Source organism: Anthonomus grandis, chromosome 8, assembly GCF_022605725.1.
Source record: "Anthonomus grandis grandis chromosome 8, icAntGran1.3, whole genome shotgun sequence".
In the NCBI taxonomy this organism is placed as follows: Eukaryota; Metazoa; Arthropoda; class Insecta; order Coleoptera; family Curculionidae; genus Anthonomus; species Anthonomus grandis.
The window spans coordinates 22,376,759-22,399,848 of NC_065553.1; the positions used below are offsets into that span (position 1 = coordinate 22,376,759).

At 29.5% G+C, this 23,090-nt stretch overlaps 1 protein-coding gene across 3 annotated transcripts in view; it reads left to right on the plus strand.

The window, feature by feature from the left end:
• Positions 1-4,015: 4,015 nt before the first annotated feature.
• Positions 4,016-23,090, plus strand: part of LOC126739275 (serine/threonine-protein kinase N) — a 141,431-nt gene continuing 122,356 nt past the window's right edge. The window contains exon 1 of one of the 3 annotated variants that reach the window (XM_050444879.1): positions 4,016-4,424. In XM_050444879.1, the coding sequence (XP_050300836.1) occupies positions 4,404-4,424 (21 nt within the window). In that variant the 5' untranslated portion in view covers positions 4,016-4,403. Of the gene's footprint in view, positions 4,425-19,944; positions 20,335-23,090 lie in introns of those variants that run through there. The other 2 variants (XM_050444880.1, XM_050444878.1) reach the window with 2 other exon arrangements.

Below are 23,090 nucleotides of genomic sequence, written 5' to 3' on the forward strand. Positions count from 1 at the left end.
AAATCGTCACCTTCGAGAGTCACATTTGAATTACTTGAAGCTCCTAAAAAATTAATGTCTTTAGTAAGGATAATCCATGTTGTGAAAATGACAAATACAGTAGAACACTCATTAATTCTACATCTTTCTTTAATTACGACATTCCACAGTGAGAAAAACAATTTACAAAAAAAAAGTATTTTTTTTTTTTAAACTGTTAAGTGGCATTTAAAAAAATAAACATTAAATACGTTTTTGGTCATCAGCATGACATTTGCTCAAATGTGAACGAATTATATTTTTTTCTGTGCAAAACTATTTGAAGTAACTTTTTTGTATACCTTTTAAATTATTTTTTAGTTAATAAACTTCCAGGACAAATTAGTTCATAAGTAATTTTATTTTGTACACACTATTTTACTCGTACTTCTTTCATTATACATAATTTGTACAATTTTATTAGGCGTTTTAACGAGGTGTGAATTAGCGAGGTTCTATTGTAGTGATTTCTTAAAATATCATACAAATCGTTGGGATACATACCAAAGAGTGGAACTTCTACATTCCTTAGAACCACTAGTGAACCATCAGACTTGATACTCAAATTATCTGTGGTATAACCGTAGTAAAGGTAGTAACCGTATTTTCTAGACCCGATGATGAAGGAGTCTCTATGCACAGTCCTTGATCTGTAGTGTTCACAGTCGTGGCTGATAAGCATCTATTAGTGGTAGTGTTTAATTGTACCAATTCTAAAATTTAATAAAAATAAAAATGCATCTAAAATGCATAAAAGTTTTACAATAGGTTTTTATAATTTATTAGGAATAGAGCAAACACTAAAAAAATGTCATCATAAAACATTTATATTTTATTATCTATATTATATCCAAAATAATCACATTCAAATTGATTATAATAATTAAAATTTAATTTTTTAGCGACAATCGCGCCAAACAACGCCAGTGTGTGCTCAACCTTACCTCCACAAACACGTTTGTTATAACCTCACATTTCGACGAATTCATTTACGTTATCTATTACTATTTCTTAAATTAATTTAAAAAAGTAGTCTTACCTTCTTGTTTGTCTTGCTTTTTAAGAAGTGACAAGATTCGTTTTCCTCTTGATTCCATTTTTTTGAAGCTCTTTTCAAAACTATTGTAGCTAAGAATAATAAACACAGTCAATAATAAACATAGCACTCACTAATTTGCCGCCTTGAAAGCCTAAAATCATACTGGCACGTGGCACGCGTTTAACATTATGTGTAATCCCCACCTACTTTTTATAGCTCTACTTAGAGGCATATGACACCAAGTGATTATGGCGTTCTATGCCGCTAAATGAGTTACCAAAGATAGTACTAGAGATTCGAGGCATACAGATATTATTACTTTGGTGTCTTAAGCCTCTGATTAAAAATGCACATAGTGTTAAAACCTTATGATGTTTCTCGGCTATTTTAATTATTTGGACTTGGCGTTGTATGCCCCACAAAAGATTTTAGTTTTTAGTTGAATAAAACTACATAACATACTCATTTTTGGTAAAAATTGGAAATAGTGTTCTTTGCCTCCCAGGTACAGATATGTACAAGGATATAGGTAGTTAAGTCGCAAATAGAAATATAAAACTACAGTGAACAACAATCTTGTTTTATTATTATTTTTATTACTAATATATTAAAATAAATTACTTACATCTTCAGCGTCCAAGATACTTGTAGTCTGCCCACAGTAATAAACAGGCGCCAAAAATTCCGCCACTTTTTGGTAAGCAAACCATATTGGTTCATATATTTTATATTTCGTCTTGTCCAGCACCCGATTTAATAGAAGCATCTTTCTTACGGCGGTGACTGCGAAACGTAGCCATTAACGATTTTTTTTTGCCTTCAACTCATTAATAGATACATGGAAACTGGACGATATTCGAGTTCATGCATCGTACACTTTTTTCTTGTTTTTATGTACTGGATGCTTCGGATTCCAAATAGCTGGTTCACCATGACACAGTTCCATAAACTTAAACACTTCAGCATTACTCCACTCCATTTTTACTAACTACTAGTACTACTACTAACTAAAAACAATATAATGTGTTGATAATAAATGCATTCTTTGCGAACAGAACAGCGATTGTGTAAACACAAGTTCGTCTCGTAGATACGATTCCTTTGATTCGTGTCTAAAAAACCGCTTTTGACGCGATCGCTACGAACGACAAGGCAAATCTCGAGGCGAATAACGAGTTAAGGTCGGGGCACACATATCCGTACCGAGACCGCACCGTCCCCGCAGCGTAGCTCGGCCGTGTCTCGGTGGGTTATCTCCCAAAACGCACATCTCCGACACACGGCCGCATCCCGCATCTCATTGGACGGTCACGACGCACTTCAAAGTATTCAGTTTGGATCGAAACTCAATTGGGTTGGTACATTGAATTTATTTCAAAGAAAAATGTTCTCGAAATTTGGTAATAGTGAATTAGCAATGCTAGCTATTGCATTGGATGAAGAGGAAGAAAACAAAGTCAGAAATAAAAAGAAAAAGTTGAGAAGAAAATGGATACACGGTGCTTGGAAAGCAAGAACTACAGAAGGAGAATTCAGCACACTATTTCCTTATCTGATGGATGACGAGACAAAATTCTATCAGTACTTTACAATGACATAATCCACGTTTCATAAGCTACTGAAAAAATTGGAAAAAAAATTGATGAGGAAAGATACCTTTTGGAGGTTATCAGTAATGCCAAAAGAAAGGCTATCGGTGTGTTTGAGGTAAGTTATTTACATTATAAAATAAAAGATAAAAGCCAACAAGATCAATCTTTGTAATATCAACTTTTAAATTTTAGTTTTTAACATGTAAACTTTTTAATTTTGATTAATGTAAGAATTTTAAATTGTGTTTGTCGGTATGTGGTGTTGTTTTAGTGTCGTGCCATTTCCGTACGTATTATTTGCTTACAAGAGTTTTTAAGGATCATTTAGTACCATATCTACGTACCATAAACGGCGGTTTCCAAAGCAGGAAGTTTTAAAAATTATATATATTTAGTTCCATTTTCGTATAGCAGTTAATTAATATTTTGATAATCATATAAATTGAAGCCTCCACCCAAAATAGCCGAGTTTTTTATGCACTCTTCAAAGAAGTTTAAATATGCCTTACATTGTTTATTAGAGGCACTAATTTAGTAGAGGCAAACAGTATTTGACTTTTTCTTACTTAATTAAAAACTCTACTGGAATATGAACTATTTCTGATGAACTATTTGATCATACGGTGATGAAAGCTTTCTTACTTCCTCTATTAACCTTTCAATTTCCATTTTGAATAGCTAAATTTTATTGCTCGTTCGAGACCGTACAACGCACTGTCACCGTTGAAAATTAAACAAAACTATTCCCACTCGTCACGGATGCGGTGAGTGCTACACACTCGAGCACGGTGCGCTGATGTTAAGACTTCGCCATATGATTACCTATAGTGTTGTTGACAACCGAGACACGGCGAGCTGCGCTGCGGGCACGGTGCGTCCTCGGTACGGATATGTGTGCCCCGACCTTTAACCGACTAAACATTTGCTTCGTCGCCCGCCTTGCGATTCGATTCGTCGTTCGTACGAATGTGTAAATGCGGTATTAAAGAAGTACAAGAAAATTCACAGATCTAACGCAACTATCTTAGATTCTTAACTGAATGTAACTTTCTATTTTGTATTTTTGTAAACCTAACCTCTCAAAAACTTGAACTGTTTTGTTTCCCTATAATTGGCACAACTGAAATTTGTAAAGTGACCCTGACCAACACTTTTATTTGAATATATTTTACTTTTCTTTGAATTGGCAGTACAGGTATATTTATTAAGTGCGTGACCCTGTACAATAATAATTATTATCTTCGCCGCCACTTTGTTTAATATCCGGTTAGCAAGATGGCGCTCATCCGCCATTTTGAAAGTTCAAACTAACGTCATTTTTACGTCAAAACAATGGCAGTTCCAGACAAACCAGATACGTCCTAATTAAAAACATTACATAGGATTCATAGGATGTAAAGCGGTTTTTCTGGACTTCTTTCTGTTATAACGGTTCTTTTTGGGGGCACCCCGTATTAATACCATCTGAAAATCGGAGACCGATCAGTGGCAACGTCGCGTCTATTTCATTCAAGTCTCGAATTCCACAAAAACAGTAGATCAGCGCTTGCGGAGTGGTGTATGTATTAAATGCGTGCGAAAAAACACTCGTAAATCGTCCAAATACGCGCTCTAATCTAATCAAACAAATAAATTTCTATTTATTTGAACTGTTGTTATTATGGTGGTCTCGTAAGTGCCGCCGTAACCGGATCCAAAAGTGCCTAAAAAGACGGTTTTTAATTAGGTGATGTAAAGTTCACATTCAACCCAATATGGCGGACACGTATTTTCAGGTAAAGATGGATGTTTAATTGGAAATAATGTAGTTTTTATTGTTCTTTGTGTAGATTACTCAATAAAAAGGTTTTTAAAATGGGTATAAAACTATTAAGAGTTCTGTTATCAATTAGAATTAATAGGCAAAACCCCTGATAGTCGTAAAAACTCCACTTGGAATGTCAATGTTTATAGATGTGTGTGAAGCTAGCGTCCGATCGATATCCAGCAACCAAAATCGAGAACGCAGCATATGCCGGTTGCCAGCGACCAATTTATAGTCCGCGCTCCCTGTTATTTAATCAATATAATGCCCGTATCTCCAAAAATTCCCAAGGGATTTTAATAATTTTTTGTCCAGATATTAACAATGAATACCTAAATCTACTGACGATGGTCTCAAACCTCTACAAACTAAGGTTTTGTTGTGAAAATTAATTAAAAAGTCAAATGGTAAAAAAATGAAAAAGGCTCTAACTCCCAAAATTCCCAAAGGATTTGGATAAAACTTTTTTTTATAAAAGATAATAAATATCTAAATTGATTTTAGATGGTTGCAAACCTCTACAAACGAAAGTTTTTTGGTAAAAAATTATTGAATTTTTAGATTTACAAAAAAAATTTAAAAGCTATAACTTCCAAAATTCCCAAAGGATTTGAATGAAACTTTTTTACGCAATTAGTAATAAATATTTAAATCGATTTTACATGGTTGCAAATCTCTACAAACGAAAGTTTTTTGGTAAAAAATTATTGAAGTGTTAGATGTAGAAAAATATAAACGGCTATAACTCCCAAAACTCCCAAAGGATTTGAATGAAACTTTTTTACGCAATTAGTAATAAATATTTAAATCGATTTTACATGGTTGCAAACCTCTACAAACGAAAGTTTTTTGATAAAAAATTATTGAAGTGTTAGATGTAGAAAAATATAAACGGCTATAACTCCCAAAACTCCCAAAGGATTTGAATGAAACTTTTTTACGCAATTAGTAATAAATATTTAAATCGATTTTACATGGTTGCAAACCTCTACAAACGAAAGTTTTTTGATAAAAAATTATTGAAGTGTTAGATGTAGAAAAATATAAACGGCTATAACTCCCAAAACTCCCAAAGGATTTGAATGAAACTTTTTTACGCAATTAGTAATAAATATTTAAATCGATTTTACATGGTTGCAAACCTCTACAAACGAAAGTTTTTTAGTAAAAAATTATTGAAGTGTTAGATGTAGAAAAATATAAACGGCTATAACTCCCAAAACTCCCAAAGGATTTGAATGAAACTTTTTTACGCAATTAGTAATAAATATTTAAATCGATTTCACATGGTTGCAAACCTCTACAAACGAAAGTTTTTTGATAAAAAATTATTGAAGTGTTAGATGTAGAAAAATATAAACGACTATAACTTCCAAAACTCCCAAAGGATTTGAATGAAACTTTTTTACGCAATTAGTAATAAATATTTAAATCGATTTTACATGGTTGCAAATCTCTACAAACGAAAGTTTTTTGGTAAAAAATTATTGAAATGTTAGATGTAAAAAAATATAAACGGCTATAACTCCCAAAACTCCCAAAGGATTTGAATGAAACTTTTTTACGCAATTAGTAATAAATATTTAAATCGATTTCACATGGTTGCAAACCTCTACAAACGAAAGTTTTTTGGTAAAAAATTATTGAAATGTTAGATGTAAAAAAATATAAACGGCTATAACTCCCAAAACTCCCAAAGGATTTGAATGAAACTTTTTTATACAACTAATAATAAATATCTAAATCGATTTTACATGGTTGCAAATCTCTACAAACGAAAGTTTTTTGGTAAAAAATTATTGAAGTGTTAGATGTAGAAAAATATAAACGGCTATAACTCCCAAAACTCCCAAAGGATTTGAATGAAACTTTTTTACGCAATTAGTAATAAATATTTAAATCGATTTTACATGGTTGCAAACCTCTACAAACGAAAGTTTTTTAGTAAAAAATTATTGAAGTGTTAGATGTAGAAAAATATAAACGGCTATAACTCCCAAAACTCCCAAAGGATTTGAATGAAACTTTTTTACGCAATTAGTAATAAATATTTAAATCGATTTCACATGGTTGCAAACCTCTACAAACGAAAGTTTTTTGATAAAAAATTATTGAAGTGTTAGATGTAGAAAAATATAAACGACTATAACTTCCAAAACTCCCAAAGGATTTGAATGAAACTTTTTTACGCAATTAGTAATAAATATTTAAATCGATTTTACATGGTTGCAAATCTCTACAAACGAAAGTTTTTTGGTAAAAAATTATTGAAATGTTAGATGTAAAAAAATATAAACGGCTATAACTCCCAAAACTCCCAAAGGATTTGAATGAAACTTTTTTATACAACTAATAATAAATATCTAAATCGATTTTACATGGTTGCAAATCTCTACAAACGAAAGTTTTTTGGTAAAAAATTATTGAAGTGTTAGATGTAGAAAAATATAAACGGCTATAACTCCCAAAACTCCCAAAGGATTTGAATGAAACTTTTTTACGCAATTAGTAATAAATATTTAAATCGATTTTACATGGTTGCAAACCTCTACAAACGAAAGTTTTTTAGTAAAAAATTATTGAAGTGTTAGATGTAGAAAAATATAAACGGCTATAACTCCCAAAACTCCCAAAGGATTTGAATGAAACTTTTTTACGCAATTAGTAATAAATATTTAAATCGATTTCACATGGTTGCAAACCTCTACAAACGAAAGTTTTTTGATAAAAAATTATTGAAGTGTTAGATGTAGAAAAATATAAACGACTATAACTTCCAAAACTCCCAAAGGATTTGAATGAAACTTTTTTACGCAATTAGTAATAAATATTTAAATCGATTTCACATGGTTGCAAACCTCTACAAACGAAAGTTTTTTGGTAAAAAATTATTGAAATGTTAGATGTAAAAAAATATAAACGGCTATAACTCCCAAAACTCCCAAAGGATTTGAATGAAACTTTTTACGCAATTAGTAATAAATATTTAAATCGATTTCACATGGTTGCAAACCTCTACAAACGAAAGTTTTTTGGTAAAAAATTATTGAAATGTTAGATGTAAAAAAATATAAACGGCTATAACTCCCAAAACTCCCAAAGGATTTGAATGAAACTTTTTTATACAACTAATAATAAATATCTAAATCGATTTTACATGGTTGCAAATCTCTACAAACGAAAATTTTTTGGTAAAAAATTATTGAAGTGTTAGATGTAGAAAAATATAAACGGCTATAACTCCCAAAACTCCCAAAGGATTTGAATGAAACTTTTTTATACAACTAATAATAAATATCTAAATCGATTTTACATGGTTGCAAATCTCTACAAACGAAAGTTTTTTGGTAAAAAATGTTTGAAATGTTAGATGTAGAAAAATATAAACGACTATAACTTCCAAAACTCCCAAAGGATTTGAATGAAACTTTTTTATACAACTAATAATAAATATTTAAATCGATTTCACATGGTTGCAAACCTCTACAAACGAAAGTTTTTTGGTAAAAAATGTTTGAAATGTTAGATGTAGAAAAATATAAACGGCTATAACTCCCAAAACTCCCAAAGGATTTGAATGAAACTTTTTTACGCAAGTAGAGGTTTGCAACCATGTAAAATCGATTTAGATATTTATTATTAGTTGTATAAAAAAGTTTCATTCGAATCCTTTGGGAGTTTTGGAAGTTATAGTCGTTTATATTTTTCTACATCTAACATTTCAATAATTTTTTACCAAAAAACTTTCGTTTGTAGAGATTTGCAACCATGTAAAATCGATTTAGATATTTATTATTAGTTGTATAAAAAAGTTTCATTCAAATCATTTGGGAGTTTTGGGAGTTATAGCTGTTTATATTTTTCTACATCTAACACTTCAATAATTTTTTACCAAAAAACTTTCGTTTGTAGAGATTTGCAACCATGTAAAATCGATTTAGATATTTATTATTAGTTGTATAAAAAAGTTTCATTCAAATCCTTTGGGAGTTTTGGAAGTTATAGTCGTTTATATTTTTCTACATCTAACATTTCAATAATTTTTTACCAAAAAACTTTCGTTTGTAGAGATTTGCAACCATGTAAAATCGATTTAGATATTTATTACTAATTGCGTAAAAAAGTTTCATTCAAATCCTTTGGGAGTTTTGGGAGTTATAGCCGTTTATATTTTTCTACCTCTAACACTTCAATAATTTTTTACTAAAAAACTTTCGTTTGTAGAGGTTTGCAACCATGTAAAATCGATTTAAATATTTATTACTAATTGCGTAAAAAAGTTTCATTCAAATCCTTTGGGAGTTTTGGAAGTTATAGTCGTTTATATTTTTCTACATCTAACACTTCAATAATTTTTTACCAAAAAACTTTCGTTTGTAGAGATTTGCAACCATGTAAAATCGATTTAGATATATATTATTAGTTGTATAAAAAAGTTTCATTCAAATCCTTTGGGAGTTTTGGGAGTTATAGCCGTTTATATTTTTTTACATCTAACATTTCAATAATTTTTTACCAAAAAACTTTCGTTTGTAGAGGTTTGCAACCATGTGAAATCGATTTAAATATTTATTACTAATTGCGTAAAAAAGTTTCATTCAAATCCTTTGGGAGTTTTGGGAGTTATAGCCGTTTATATTTTTCTACATCTAACACTTCAATAATTTTTTACTAAAAAACTTTCGTTTGTAGAGGTTTGCAACCATGTAAAATCGATTTAAATATTTATTACTAATTGCGTAAAAAAGTTTCATTCAAATCCTTTGGGAGTTTTGGGAGTTATAGCCGTTTATATTTTTCTACATCTAACATTTCAATAATTTTTTACCAAAAAACTTTCGTTTGTAGAGATTTGCAACCATGTAAAATCGATTTAAATATTTATTACTAATTGCGTAAAAAAGTTTCATTCAAATCCTTTGGGAGTTTTGGAAGTTATAGTCGTTTATATTTTTCTACATCTAACACTTCAATAATTTTTTATCAAAAAACTTTCGTTTGTAGAGATTTGCAACCATGTAAAATCGATTTAAATATTTATTACTAATTGCGTAAAAAAGTTTCATTCAAATCCTTTGGGAGTTTTGGGAGTTATAGCCGTTTATATTTTTCTACATCTAACACTTCAATAATTTTTTACCAAAAAACTTTCGTTTGTAGAGATTTGCAACCATGTAAAATCGATTTAAATATTTATTACTAATTGCGTAAAAAAGTTTCATTCAAATCCTTTGGGAATTTTGGAAGTTATAGCTTTTAAATTTTTTTTGTACATCTAAAAATTCAATAATTTTTTACCAAAAAACTTTCGTTTGTAGAGGTTTGCAACCATCTAAAATCAATTTAGATATTTATTATCTTTTATAAAAAAAAGTTTTATCCAAATCCTTTGGGAATTTTGGGAGTTAGAGCCTTTTTCATTTTTTTACCATTTGACTTTTTAATTAATTTTCACAACAAAACCTTAGTTTGTAGAGGTTTGAGACCATCGTCAGTCGATTTAGGTATTCATTGTTAATATCTGGACAAAAAATTATTAAAATCCCTTGGGAATTTTTGGAGATACGGGCATTATATTGATTAAATAACAGGGAGCGCGGACTATAAATTGGTCGCTGGCAACCGGCATATGCTGCGTTCTCGATTTTGGTTGCTGGATATCGATCGGACGCTAGCTTCACACACATTGTTTATAGCCAGTACCTGATCTTCATGAAGGTATTTGGGTTAATAATAATTACCAGTATAGGTAATTATATGGTTCTTTTACCTTGCCATTTTCCATTAAAAAACAAGATATTGTGTGTTATTTTGCGCTTTTCATAGAAGAATTACCATTTATGGCTGGCAGTGTTTAGTACTGCCCTTGTATATCTTGTATAGGAACTTCTTTACCCACTAATACAGCAATCTTGTTTTGAATAATAATGTAATTATATTAAATTGCTTAGAGTAAAATGGTTTTCTTTTATATAAGCTAACTTATTATAAAAATTAAAATTAGTCGGAATGTTTACTGAGATGCTGGTACTGCTCCTTCTGATCTTTTAACACCAATTTTTCCTTTTTATGTTATAGAGTCTGTGATTATGTTTTATTTTATTTTATTTATTTTAGCAGAAAAAAATTACAATGACAATCGTTTTTTTCTCTATTCCTACAAAAGGTAACAAAAAATAATAAATTGCATATAAAAATATAAACTAAAACAAGATTTCTCCTCATATTATGATATCCCTGATGCTGCTGAGTTTTGTATATAATAGTGTTTAAAATGCTGCATATGTATACTATACCCAGATTTAATTATGACCTTATCCATAATAAATAGCTCATAAAATAAAAAAACTTTAGAAATTATAAAGAACAATTATACAATAAAAATTTTACAATAAATACATTCACACAAGCAATGAGACAATAACAGGCAAACATGGCTATTATTCTCAATTTTTTTTTCTCCCAAGTATTCTTTTATACATTCCTTAACTTAATTTCTAATACCTAATACTATAATAAATCATGCTCTTTTACAGTAGAAGGAAAAGAAAAATGACTTAAAGTACCTACCTAGTTTATTAATGTCAAGATATAAAGTATTCACACAAGTTGAATATGTATATTACATAAAACATTCTTAATCTAAATATAGGTAATTAAAATTTGCTACAATATTCCACTTTAACACTGAGATTAAATTACCAAATTCCCACAATTACAACATACAAACATTAAGTAATTAACATGATACAAAAGTAAAAAATAGTGTACAATACATAACAGTAGATGTCTAGGGTTGGAGGAACTTTTTTAAAAGAGCAGCATTTTTAAAAGAGCTTTATATAAAAGGTTTGTCAACAGTTTATTAAATAATTTAACAGCTATAAACTTTTGTGAATGCTGACCTACAGTCTCCCCTATATCCCAAACTCGCCACAATTCTAACAGCTGCCGTTCAAATATTCTGGCTGCAGAAACTGACCCACCTCAAGCTAAAATCACTATACATTGCTCAGCATAATACACTGCTTATCAATTTTGTAGAAAAATTATCTGTATGGATATCCCAAATGAGTTTTGGAGCCAGATATAAGCACAGAAACTTTATCTGAGACAGATTATTAAAATCTTGAGTGTCTCCCATTGAAAAATCAACATTCTTTGGGTCTTATCCTGGTTGAGTTTAAGTTTATTATATATTATATATTTATATCCTAAACAATGCATAAAGCATTGCTATCAGAGACAATATTTTCCATGACATTGCAAGATACAGATTCAAAAATAATTTTTAACAGCAAAGTTACTAATTAATATATTTATAGTACTAGAGTTTCTCTTAAAATTAAAAGTAGTAGATGCTTTTGACACTGGATTATGCAGAGCAACATTTGTTCTACCATGGTTTAAATAAATAGTGTTGCTTTGAAAAGTATTTATTTTATGCACAGTTTTAGCAAAGATGAACATAGTGTTACTCTTAAGCTAATGGTTAATAATTTAAAAAATCTACTTATTTTGTTCAATCATTAAATGTACTTAATGGATGAATGTTTAAGGACTGATACAGCAAGTTTGTATTAGTTCTATAATGCAGCTTCTGTAATACACTTAATTTTGTTTTGAATGTACTTCATATTATTATGCTTCCAAATGAAATATTCATCTAACATAATAAGTCCAAACTTCTTAATTGTTTCAATTTTTCAAGTTTACAGGTGTTTAAAGCATTTCAGAGAAGTGATATATAGTACCTGTTTAAATCATTATTTATAATATCACAGAGTTCATCTATGGTTTTTTTCTATTATAAACCAACCTAGACTCAAAATAAATAATGAGTATAACAAGGGTCCCAACATGGATCCCTGCGAATATGCATTATAAACTAGAAAATTGCTATCATTCAGTACAAGAAAACAGAAAAAAATCTCAAACATTTATATTATTATCACAAACATCAAGATAGCATGAACAAGGGGTTTGCTAATTCTTATTACTGAAGAATTTTAGAGATGCATTAGATTAAACAGTTCACTTCTCTCATATGCCATTTTTTCTTATATTTTAACAAATACAAGGTCCTACTGAAAATCTGAGTTGCCACTTACTTATCACCAGGTAGGCATCACTAACTCTCTGATTTGGCCATATTTAAAGTCATATTCTGCTAAATTGTTATAAAGTATCTGAATATTTTCTGCTAATTATTTTTACCAGAAAAATAACCAAAATGATTTCGTTAAAGTAAATTTGGAAATTGCTGTGTTTCCCCTTCAAATTATTGATCAGTAGTTTGTAGTTGTATAGTGAAGTAGTTATTTGTACTTACTTTAAAGTACAGTATTTATGGTACTTTATAGTAAGTATGTTTATAGTTTTTTTTAATTAGAAGGAATACAGTACACCCTGTTTGTTCCTTTGACATTCATTATCCTTCAATTGTAATATAAGTAAGTGTAACTGTCTTGTTGAAATTCATAAAAACAAAGATAGTTATAAAAAAAATGTAGATTTTTACTCTTATAACACACGAGGTGCACAACAAATACATCCACCTTATTTAAAACGACAAAAATCAAAGAATAATTCACTGCCCCTGCAATGCCTCCACTGCCACAGGAGATAGTCTTTACAACCAATTACAATGTTCTACTCACCAGCTATCTCCTAGAAAATTCAAAGTACTCATCAGAGATACTCTTCTAGAACACAACTTTTATTCTGTTCATGAGTTTATCAAAGCCTCTCAAGCCTCTGAGTGAATGACAAATGTGCTCAGATCTTGACAGATTTTTGTTAAATTTTATAGTACTTAGTAACTATTATAACTTTGTTCAGCAACAGTATTTATGTTCTTGTTAAGCTGTCATAACTTTGTACTTGTTTATATTTTTTTGCCTATATTTATATATTTATTTGTATTTCATTTTAAATTTGTGTACTGACTTATAGGTATGTAATTTTTTTTTCTTTTAATCTCTCAATTGTTATTGAACTGTATTTTTAAGTTCTGCATACACTGTTTTTATTGGTTAAATTTTGTGACTTGTGTAAGATTGTAAGGTTACTCACATCAATAAACTACTCTACTCTACTCTACTGTATAATTTCTCATACAATAAACAAAAAAAAAATTCTTACTAGCACCTAGATATACAAACACTTTTGTACTTGTTATTATTTGTCTAATTTAGAATAGTTTCAAATTTGTCGACATTGTACAGATATATATGGGCATGATTTAGTTTTTCTGTTTAATTATATTCTTTATGTTCTTAATTTGCGCTGATAAAATGTTATAAATTTTAGGCCTAAGCCAAGTAATAAATTTGAAATTTATGTTGTTTTGATTTAGTGGTATTTCAATTAATTAATCTGCTCAACCATTGGTGTTATGTTGGCAATGACTGACATATGTTAATTGAATTTACAATTACATTACATTTATACATCTTACATTTTGAATGTCTTCAGAGAAAAATAAGTTGGACAGGTATTTTCTAGGTTGATTATACATCATTTTTAGAATAGGTTTCTGGGATTATGTTAAGCTTCTTTACTATACTAATATACTGTAGGGAATCACAGCTTCTATCAGATTTTTATAAATAAAACTCTGTAAAAGCTCTTCATTAAAAGAACATTTATATGTATCTCAAGGTATTTGTTTTGTGAAACTTGTTCTGGTATCTATCTACTATTATAGTTAAAACTGGAGGTCTATTAGCCTAGTCAATGAAAAGACTATATAATTGGTCTTTATAGATTTAATGATAATTTGTACATACAGAGCTAATTTCTAATGACTCTGACACCACTTATTACTTTCTGTTGAGTCTCCCCTTAAGTATCTTACTGAATTCATGTAGTATCATTAGCATATTAAATTGACATTCCATTTATATTTATTTTTAACATAGAATTAATGTAAACTAGAAATAGAATGGGGCTCTGAATAGTACACTGTGGTTCACATTTTCAGCTCACTACTTAGTGTTTTATTGTTTCAAACCATCTGATATCTATCTGTAAGGTAACTTTTTAAAAGTGGCACTATCTCTCTATAACAAACTAGTACATTAAAAAGTCTTTCATAAGGAACAGTGTCAAAGGCTTTAGTCAAGTCAATAGACACTTTAATACTTTTTTGCCAAGATTTAGGTTTTTAATAATCTCAGATAACAAAGTGATCAGTGCAGCATTAGTATTACAACCCACCACGGAGGCCATACTGCTTTTGTGAAAGGACATGGTTAGCAGCCAAAAAATTAACTAATCTTTTATTAATCTAAGCTCACTAATTTTGTCTGTAAATAGAAATATTCTGACTGAACAATGGATTTTAATAAGTTATCTTTAATGGCTTAGTAGGAAATTAGAGATTATTAACCTCTAATTTCCTGGTATAGGGTAATTAGAATTTGGTTGCTTATAAGATAAACTGTTGTTCATAGATGAATGTAGTAGGTCAGCTTGCAAAAACATCTTGGGCTATATTGAAAAAATTATTGAGAATTCCAGACCTTGTCTATTTTTGTCACTATAATCTTGTCGCATGAAAAAAAAAACTGAAATTTACATTACAAGTGCCAAATCTAAAAATAGGTTTATATTTGCCTTGCTTATTAAAATCCTCTGAATATTTGTTGATTTTATAAACTTTCCAATCTATTTTTGGTATAAAATATTTTAAATGACCCTTAAAACTTTTCATATTAAACCAAATTAAAAGCAAAGTTTTATCTACGTTTTAGTATTGCTACTAATAACCAATAGTACCTAAAGCTCTCCTGGAGTGTTTATATTATATTTTGAATCCTCTTATTTTATTATTGAGTACATAATATAGATAGATAATATATGATTACCGGCTTACAAAAAAAAGCCAGATAAAAACAATGGACATTCCACAAATTAATCTAATCCCTTGCATGTAGGAGGAATGGGCTGCCAATATTGATTTTTCTATGCATATCATGTATATATTACAGTATAAAGCATTATATTACAGTAAAAATATATTCAATTAAAAAAAAATTATATTGTCAACTAGTAAAGAAATACTTTACTATTTACCTAATTACAAGTCAAGAAATATAAAAGGCAAATGCATATACCTAAAAAATATAATGAAACATATTTGTTAACATTGTCTAACAGGAAATTCTTAATTATAAGACAACTTGTATTTGACAGATCAAGAAGTAATTTTGCAAAACAGATAAACTTTTAAAAAAAGATTAAATACTTTGGGTAGCTTAAATTACAGCATATAAAAATTTAAAAGTCCATAAAAACTGATATACTACAACAGGCAAAAGAAAATTAAATAGTTTAGTAGGGGTTTATATAGAAAGAGATATTTAATGGTTTTATTTATATTTATTAATTTTAAACTTTTTGTATTGTTTAATTTATTTCTGTCAAGGATAAGGTCACACCTAAAGGTAAACATATTAGTCTTAGATATGTTAAAAGTTAACAAATTGTTGTCAAACCAAGCCTTGGTCTTTAGCAGATCATTATTAATAATATTCTGTAATGCCTGAGAGTCAGCAAAAAGTGTCAAATAGCCCATAATTTCCACTAGGCAAATGTCATTAATGAACAAAAGAAATAACACGGGTCCCAGCACTGATCCCTGTGGTACTCCACAACTTACAGATTGGAAACTTCAAACTGAGCCAGACAAAGACACACTCTGCATCCTTCCCGTAAAATATGAGCCAAACCAATTCAGAGATATGCCTCTAAATCCATATATCTCAAGCTTTTGAAGCAGTGACAGAGTATTTCATGACTGACAGAGTTAAAAGCCTTAGTCAAATCGCAAAAGACTGCTCCAGAAACCTCACCTCTATTTAGACTCATGTACAGCTGATCCAAAAGGGAAAACGGAGCGTCATCCGTCCCCATGTGTTCTCGAAAGCCAAATTGATTTGAATTCAGTACGTTGTTCCTATTTAAAAAACCAGTGACTCTAACTTGACGAGTTCTTCTACACTCTTAAAAATAGGTGAATAAAAATTCAACAATTGTATAGATTTTACATACAATTTCATTCTGGAAATGGTACAGAATCAATTTGTGTAGAATTTCTTTATGCTATTGTGTTTAAACAACTGTGGTTCTATAATCAACAAATTGTGTATCAATTTGATTTATTTTATTGTATATATAGTACACTATTTGTGTACTTAAATTTGACAATATTTTATATTTATTTAATTTAATTGTTCAGTAAATAAGCAAACTCTTAGTGTTTTTTTAACATGGTATGTACAGGAAAAAAACACACATTTGTGCATTTTAAATGCACACGTTAGTGTAGGTTGTTTCTACAATATATTTTATTTTCTTTCATTTCAACTATAAAATGTTATTACAAATTGTGTATATTAATACTATATATTGTTTTATAAATTTAAATATAGTGTAGGTTACTTATTTTAGGTTTGTATATCAAATTAACATAAGAACTGGAGATTTTTATTACAATGCAGTTTTTATATTCAGTATTTATATTCATAAAAATTTAAAATACATTTTAGAGAATTTTTTTATGAATCTGTGTAATAATAAGTTCTAGGGCGCCTGGGATAAACAGGATAGGTCATAATTTGATTAAAATAAAATAAGTCTTGTAAAAAATGGGAAATAAACGTTTGGTAAGAAAAGAAGTCATATTAGAAAAATACAGATTGAATATGTATTTTCCTAATTTGACTTATTTTCCATATTGACTGGTTTTTCCAAGCACTCTAACATTTATGTTTTATAAAAATTTTAGTTGTATAGGTAGGGTAAAAAAATTCAATTGTTTTAAAGAAACATTTTTTTATTTAAATACCTTTAAAAAAAGTACATATAACCTGCACAACAAAATAAAAAAACTTTAGTAGTAGTATTACAAATACACATTAGGAACGCAAATAGGCACTTAAAATGGAAATTCTTAGTTGTAAAAACGGGATTTTAACCTAAAGGCTAATAAACACATACATTTATGTACAGGGTCATTTTTTATATTTGCGTGCCTATAAACAGGGGTAATGTAACGGATAGAGAAAAACTTTTTATACAAAAGTTGCATACTTTTTTCCGTATTATCTTTTAGATTTGTAAAAAAAAACAAAAGCGCATTGCAAAGTTATATCACTAATATTAACCCCTGTATATGGGCTCGCAAATATAAAAAATGACCCTGTACATACCTGTAATATGTATGTAGTTACTTAACATCTACAGTATATCAGGCGGGTAATTGTTAACAAAACAACAATCATTTACTGCTATCATTTTTTTTTTAACACATGGTGTTGAAAATTGCACTTTTCATAACTTAAGGAGGCTTTAGAGCTAATTCTGTTAAAAATAGAAAGAAAAACCTTAAAAATCATTTACAAAGCTTAAATTAAAAACACGAAATGGAAAATTGAAATCTGTTTTTTCTTCATAACAGAATTAGCTTTAGATCCCTTTTAAAGTCATAAAAAGTGCCATTTTCAACACCTTATATTAAAAAAATAGTTAACAAGTATGACATTATGATACATGAAAATTTTTAACATTTTATGTAGAATTTAAAAATGTGTTGACTATGTAGGGTGGTTCGTTTACAATAACTAAGGTTTTGGCATGTTTGCATATACCGGATTTTCATATCCCATGGAAATCAAAATGATTTTTATTTTGTTTTAAATCGCCCTTCATCAATTTATTTCAAAATCACTTAATAAAAATAAATGACACAATAAAACGAAAAAACTTAAAAGAAAATAGAAATACCTAATAAGAACGTAATTAGGAACTTAACGAAAATTCTTATGTAGATACATACCTACATATTAACAACATACAGTTTTAAGCTAAGGGTTTTATTTACAGGTACATAATAATATGCTCGTGGAGTTGGTCCAATAAACCACACTCCTTAAGTTTATCTTCAACGAATATATCCATATTTTTCTTATGCAATTTTAACACGATTGAAGGACTGAAGAATGAACTCAATGAACAGTTGAACACATGTGGCACTGGGAATTATAGCAATGCTGCCAAATCAAAGGTATCTTAAAGATTACACCGCCAATTAAAAAAGTTACGTTGCCTTTTTCCTTACGCGTGTTATTATCACGATATTATTTAAATAAATAAAATTAGAACTTATGCTGGTTGGGCTTATTTTTAAATATCCTATTAAATCATTTTCAATTAACAACTTTAAATCGACTGCAAATTTCAATGCATATCTTTACAACTGTTTAATATTGAATATGGAAACATTGACGCTAACAACGAAGTTCTAGCGGCAAAGGCAAGGACGTCGGGCGCGTCCTCCTTTATACACAATTGTGTATTATAACTACACAATACATGTTTTAAAATTCTACAATTGTGAAGGGCTATTAGCAAGAATCTTTTTTAATCTACACAATTGTAAATAAAATCAACACAAGCCAGAATAAAAAATTAATTAAAAATTGTAGTAAAAATATACTTGGTTATTAGATTTTTTACCAAACTGCAATATTTATAAACATTATACTAATAATTAATATTCAGTTATGGTGTATTAATTTAATATGCAATAATTGTATGAAATATACACATTAAAACATATACAAAATGCCTGAGAATTTTTATACAGGACTGTGAGATATTATCTAACAATTGTGTATTGAAATTAAACATTTTTTTTTACACAACAAAATGTGAAAAAATCCATCAGGATTTTTTTGTGTGTATAATTTTAGCCAATGTCGGAAGAAGAGAAATTGGCCTATAGTTTGAAGAACATGAAGCATCCCCCACCTTTGTGTAACGATATGATTATAGCCTTGTTAGGAAGTCTGGAAAATGCCCTCTTAAAAACGAGTTATTTATAACATTTACCAAAGAATTAATAGCAGAAGCACTCAGTTCTTGAAATATACGGAGAGACATGCAGTCCCACCCCGCAGATGTTTTGTTTTTTATTTAGGAAATCAAAACTCTCATTTTATTTACATCTGTTGGATATAAGAAGAATATATCCCAAACATTCACAGGTTGTCCTTAAATGTTCTAAGAAAGTTGCTTAAATGAAATAGGTATAAGTCTTAAAATAATTATTAATTCTGCCAGGTGATAGATGACAATGAATTATTAAATGTTTAAAGCAATTAATTTATTAATTATTAAAAGCAATGGCAATTTACCAACTTCATTGGCTTTTGAGCCACAATCATGGTTTAAACCTCAAAGAGTGCGTAGAATTGAAAAAAAGATTATCACCTTCTGGAAAAAGAAGTGGTGGAAGTAGTGGTCTGTAAACAGAACTATGCATTTTTATTCACTGGTCCATGACGCTAATGTACCAACTAACATAATAAATAATGATATCGCTCGCAGTTCCCCTTCCTGCTAGACCAACAATAAAAAGATAAGCCCGGCACTTGTATCAAATAAATAATTGATAAAGGATAGCATCATTATGACTGTAATACAAGTGTGAAAAATGAGCAACGAACGTGATGGGTCTAGTTACATTTTTTGGGTGCGGCAGTGAACTTTTATAACCTTATGTATAAAAACCAAAATATCAAAAGTGAAGGAATGTCACATAAGGAGCCAAACCAAATACGGAACCATAACTCATCCATATATTATAATAACCTACATATTTCTATTTGAACGTATGCATATATTAAATGTTAGTGAGAAGTGCTTCATAGGTGAAAATAGTACGCTGTAGATAACAATTAAACGAATCGCGTTGTGGAACATATTGTACAATGGAATATGGTACATTGAAAAAACGGCCCAAGGCCAAAGTGAAAAACAGATTAACCCAAGGGACTTATTATACATGGGCTGGGGAAGTGTCTGTCAGCTTGGTAGGTACCACCATCTTATTAGACTCCTAACATTTTCTTCGGTTTCTGTCAACAAGTATATCAGTTAATCCCTAGGGACTCTCTAACATTAATTTGGAAGATCTGTTTAGATGTCACATTTCACCTACAAATATTATTGCATCACAGTCATTGTTTGGGATTTTCCCATACTTGGTAACTGATGGGATTTACCAAGATTGTTTTGCGCATTTTTCACTAACAATCATTAGAAACCTTTTTTTTCCCTCATTTATTACCAGACAATAACCGTTAAAGCAATGAAAGTACATATTTGGTAGGATATGAGAATTAGCACACCATTATTGATGAACAATGAATTTTCACAAGATGGTTTAAAATGTTTTTTTTTCACTACATAAGTGTTATCTAAAGCCATAAATAAACATTTTTATACAAACTAAATTCGATTTTCGTGTGTGTTTATCTATTGTTTGCTTTGGTAGGAATTTATTATCGTTTTATCTTAAAAAAAAACTTTAATCACTTATCTGCTAGCAGTAAATATAAAATGAAATAAAAAAAGGGGAAAATTACTTAAGTATATATCCTCTAGGGCTTGCATTACTCATTTCCGTTCTAACGTGCAGTTAAGCCTATTAACATCAAATTGAAAATATCGCACTTAAGAGTATATTGCGCATTATGAATAAGGAGTGCAGCAGCAGATATTAATACATAATTCTATATGCAATATACAGTAATCAATTATTTTAGGCCAATTAAGGATTATTGAAATACCAAGGTAATGTGGGCCTAATTTTAATTGTAGTACACTAATATGTATCAATGCTTGTTCATTGATTAAAACAAGTATATATATACCCATTATAAACAGATCTAATCCTAGTTTAATTGTTAAATAATTAAGAAAGTTGAGGCAAAGTTTCAATAAATCCTCAGCTATGTCTCCTATACCTAAACTACAATGAGGAAGCTATTAAGGATATTGACATTTGATGTAAGTACATCTAATTTCAATGTTCTAAAAGAAATCCAGAGTAAAAGCATCTACTTATAACTTCAATATCTCAGATCATAATGCAGTGATAATTGATGATGATTTCCCAACAATCATTCAAAAGAAAGTGCAATTAGAGAGACATCCATATACAAGAAATGGCCAGTTTCATTTTTATAATCTTGTAAGCAATATTAATTTGGATTTCTTAAATTGCAATAGCATATCAACTGAAGATAAAGTTCGTTTATTTGTTCCTTTCCTTCAAAATAACATTATTTTAAGCTTGAATGTGTGTATTGAAGTTCGAAATAAAAAATCGGGATTGAATCTTAATTGGTTTTAAATCAAATTGTTTATTTCCATATGGCGTAATAAAAATTATGTTTTGGAATTGTCAGAAAAATGTAAACTGCTACAAGTTATATAACTAACATTACACACAGAAAATAATTATCCTAAATAAAAACAGTTACAATACGTAGGTACATCGAAAACAATTAAAATATTAATATAAGGTTAGCAGTGGACCAGTGTTTACCAGTTTAAACCAGTGGACATATAAAAGTAAAAGATCAAAATAAAGGTACGATCTTGATATTAGAACATTGTCTAAATTTGGTAACATATTTAATCCAAAATATTCCTCCAATGACATGTGGATTTTCGGCTATTCAATGTTTAACTTTCTTAAAGAAACATCTGTAACTTAATTGTTTTTATATCATTGTTAATGTTATTTCTGGGCCCTCTTATACCTATGTTATTCTAGCACTGGGCATGTAAGGATTGTTTGAGTTACATGTGGTATATATGTTGATATTGTTGCAGAAAGACTCAGGTTTTTATGTATGTAGGAAGCATACTGGAGAATATATTTATAATCCAACAATTGTAAGGGTTCTTTCATCTTTAAGGTCCTCGACAAACATTCTGAAGGGAAATCGAAACATAAGTTGCAAAATTACATAAATTCTTACTCAATTTGTCAATATGGGAAATCCAGGCGAGGTGTTGGTCTATAATCACACCAAGAAAGTTAACTGATTCCTGCTGAATAGGTGCATTTTATAGATTCTTACATTTCATCTACTATGATCATGTTTTTAGCATATTAGTAAGTTTTATTTTGTTTTGTAACAATCATTTGAGAGTCTAAAATTATTTAAGGTTATTAAAAATCAGGTGGCCATCAAATACAAACCTTTCATTAACACAGGACAGATCTGGGCTTTTAAAATTTTTGTTGGCCATTACTTTAAAAGGCTTTATATTCAGAAGATTTTACTGTCACTGGCAAGATTCTGTTGAACAATATTATTTTTGTTCAGGTCCAAACCTATTTTTTAAATAGTTCAGAAGGTCCATGTCAGTTACATTGGTTGATATTTTTGAGAGAAATACTTTGTCCTGTTTGAGGGGTTGAAACGATGAGTTCTTCTGTGGTCTTCTTCTGTGCCCCTATTGGTAGTTATTTTTCCTTGCCTGAGAGTGTTGTTTGCTGTAAAGATGATCTAGAAGGAAGAGTCTCAGATAGTTTGGAATATTGTTGAGACTGGTATTCGATAGTAAGTTTATCATTCCTCTTAAAACTGGCCTATTTCTTCCAGATCAAGAAGAATCATGATGATTTAAAAATCAAAGAGAGGGCCAAACCTTGCCACAGAGCTAGCAAATTGAAATACTATAGTGATCTCCTAAAATCTAAAGAAAGCAAAATCGTAAGCAAGGATGTTGTAGATGTAAACTCTAATATTTCAAAAAGTAAAAAGCAGAC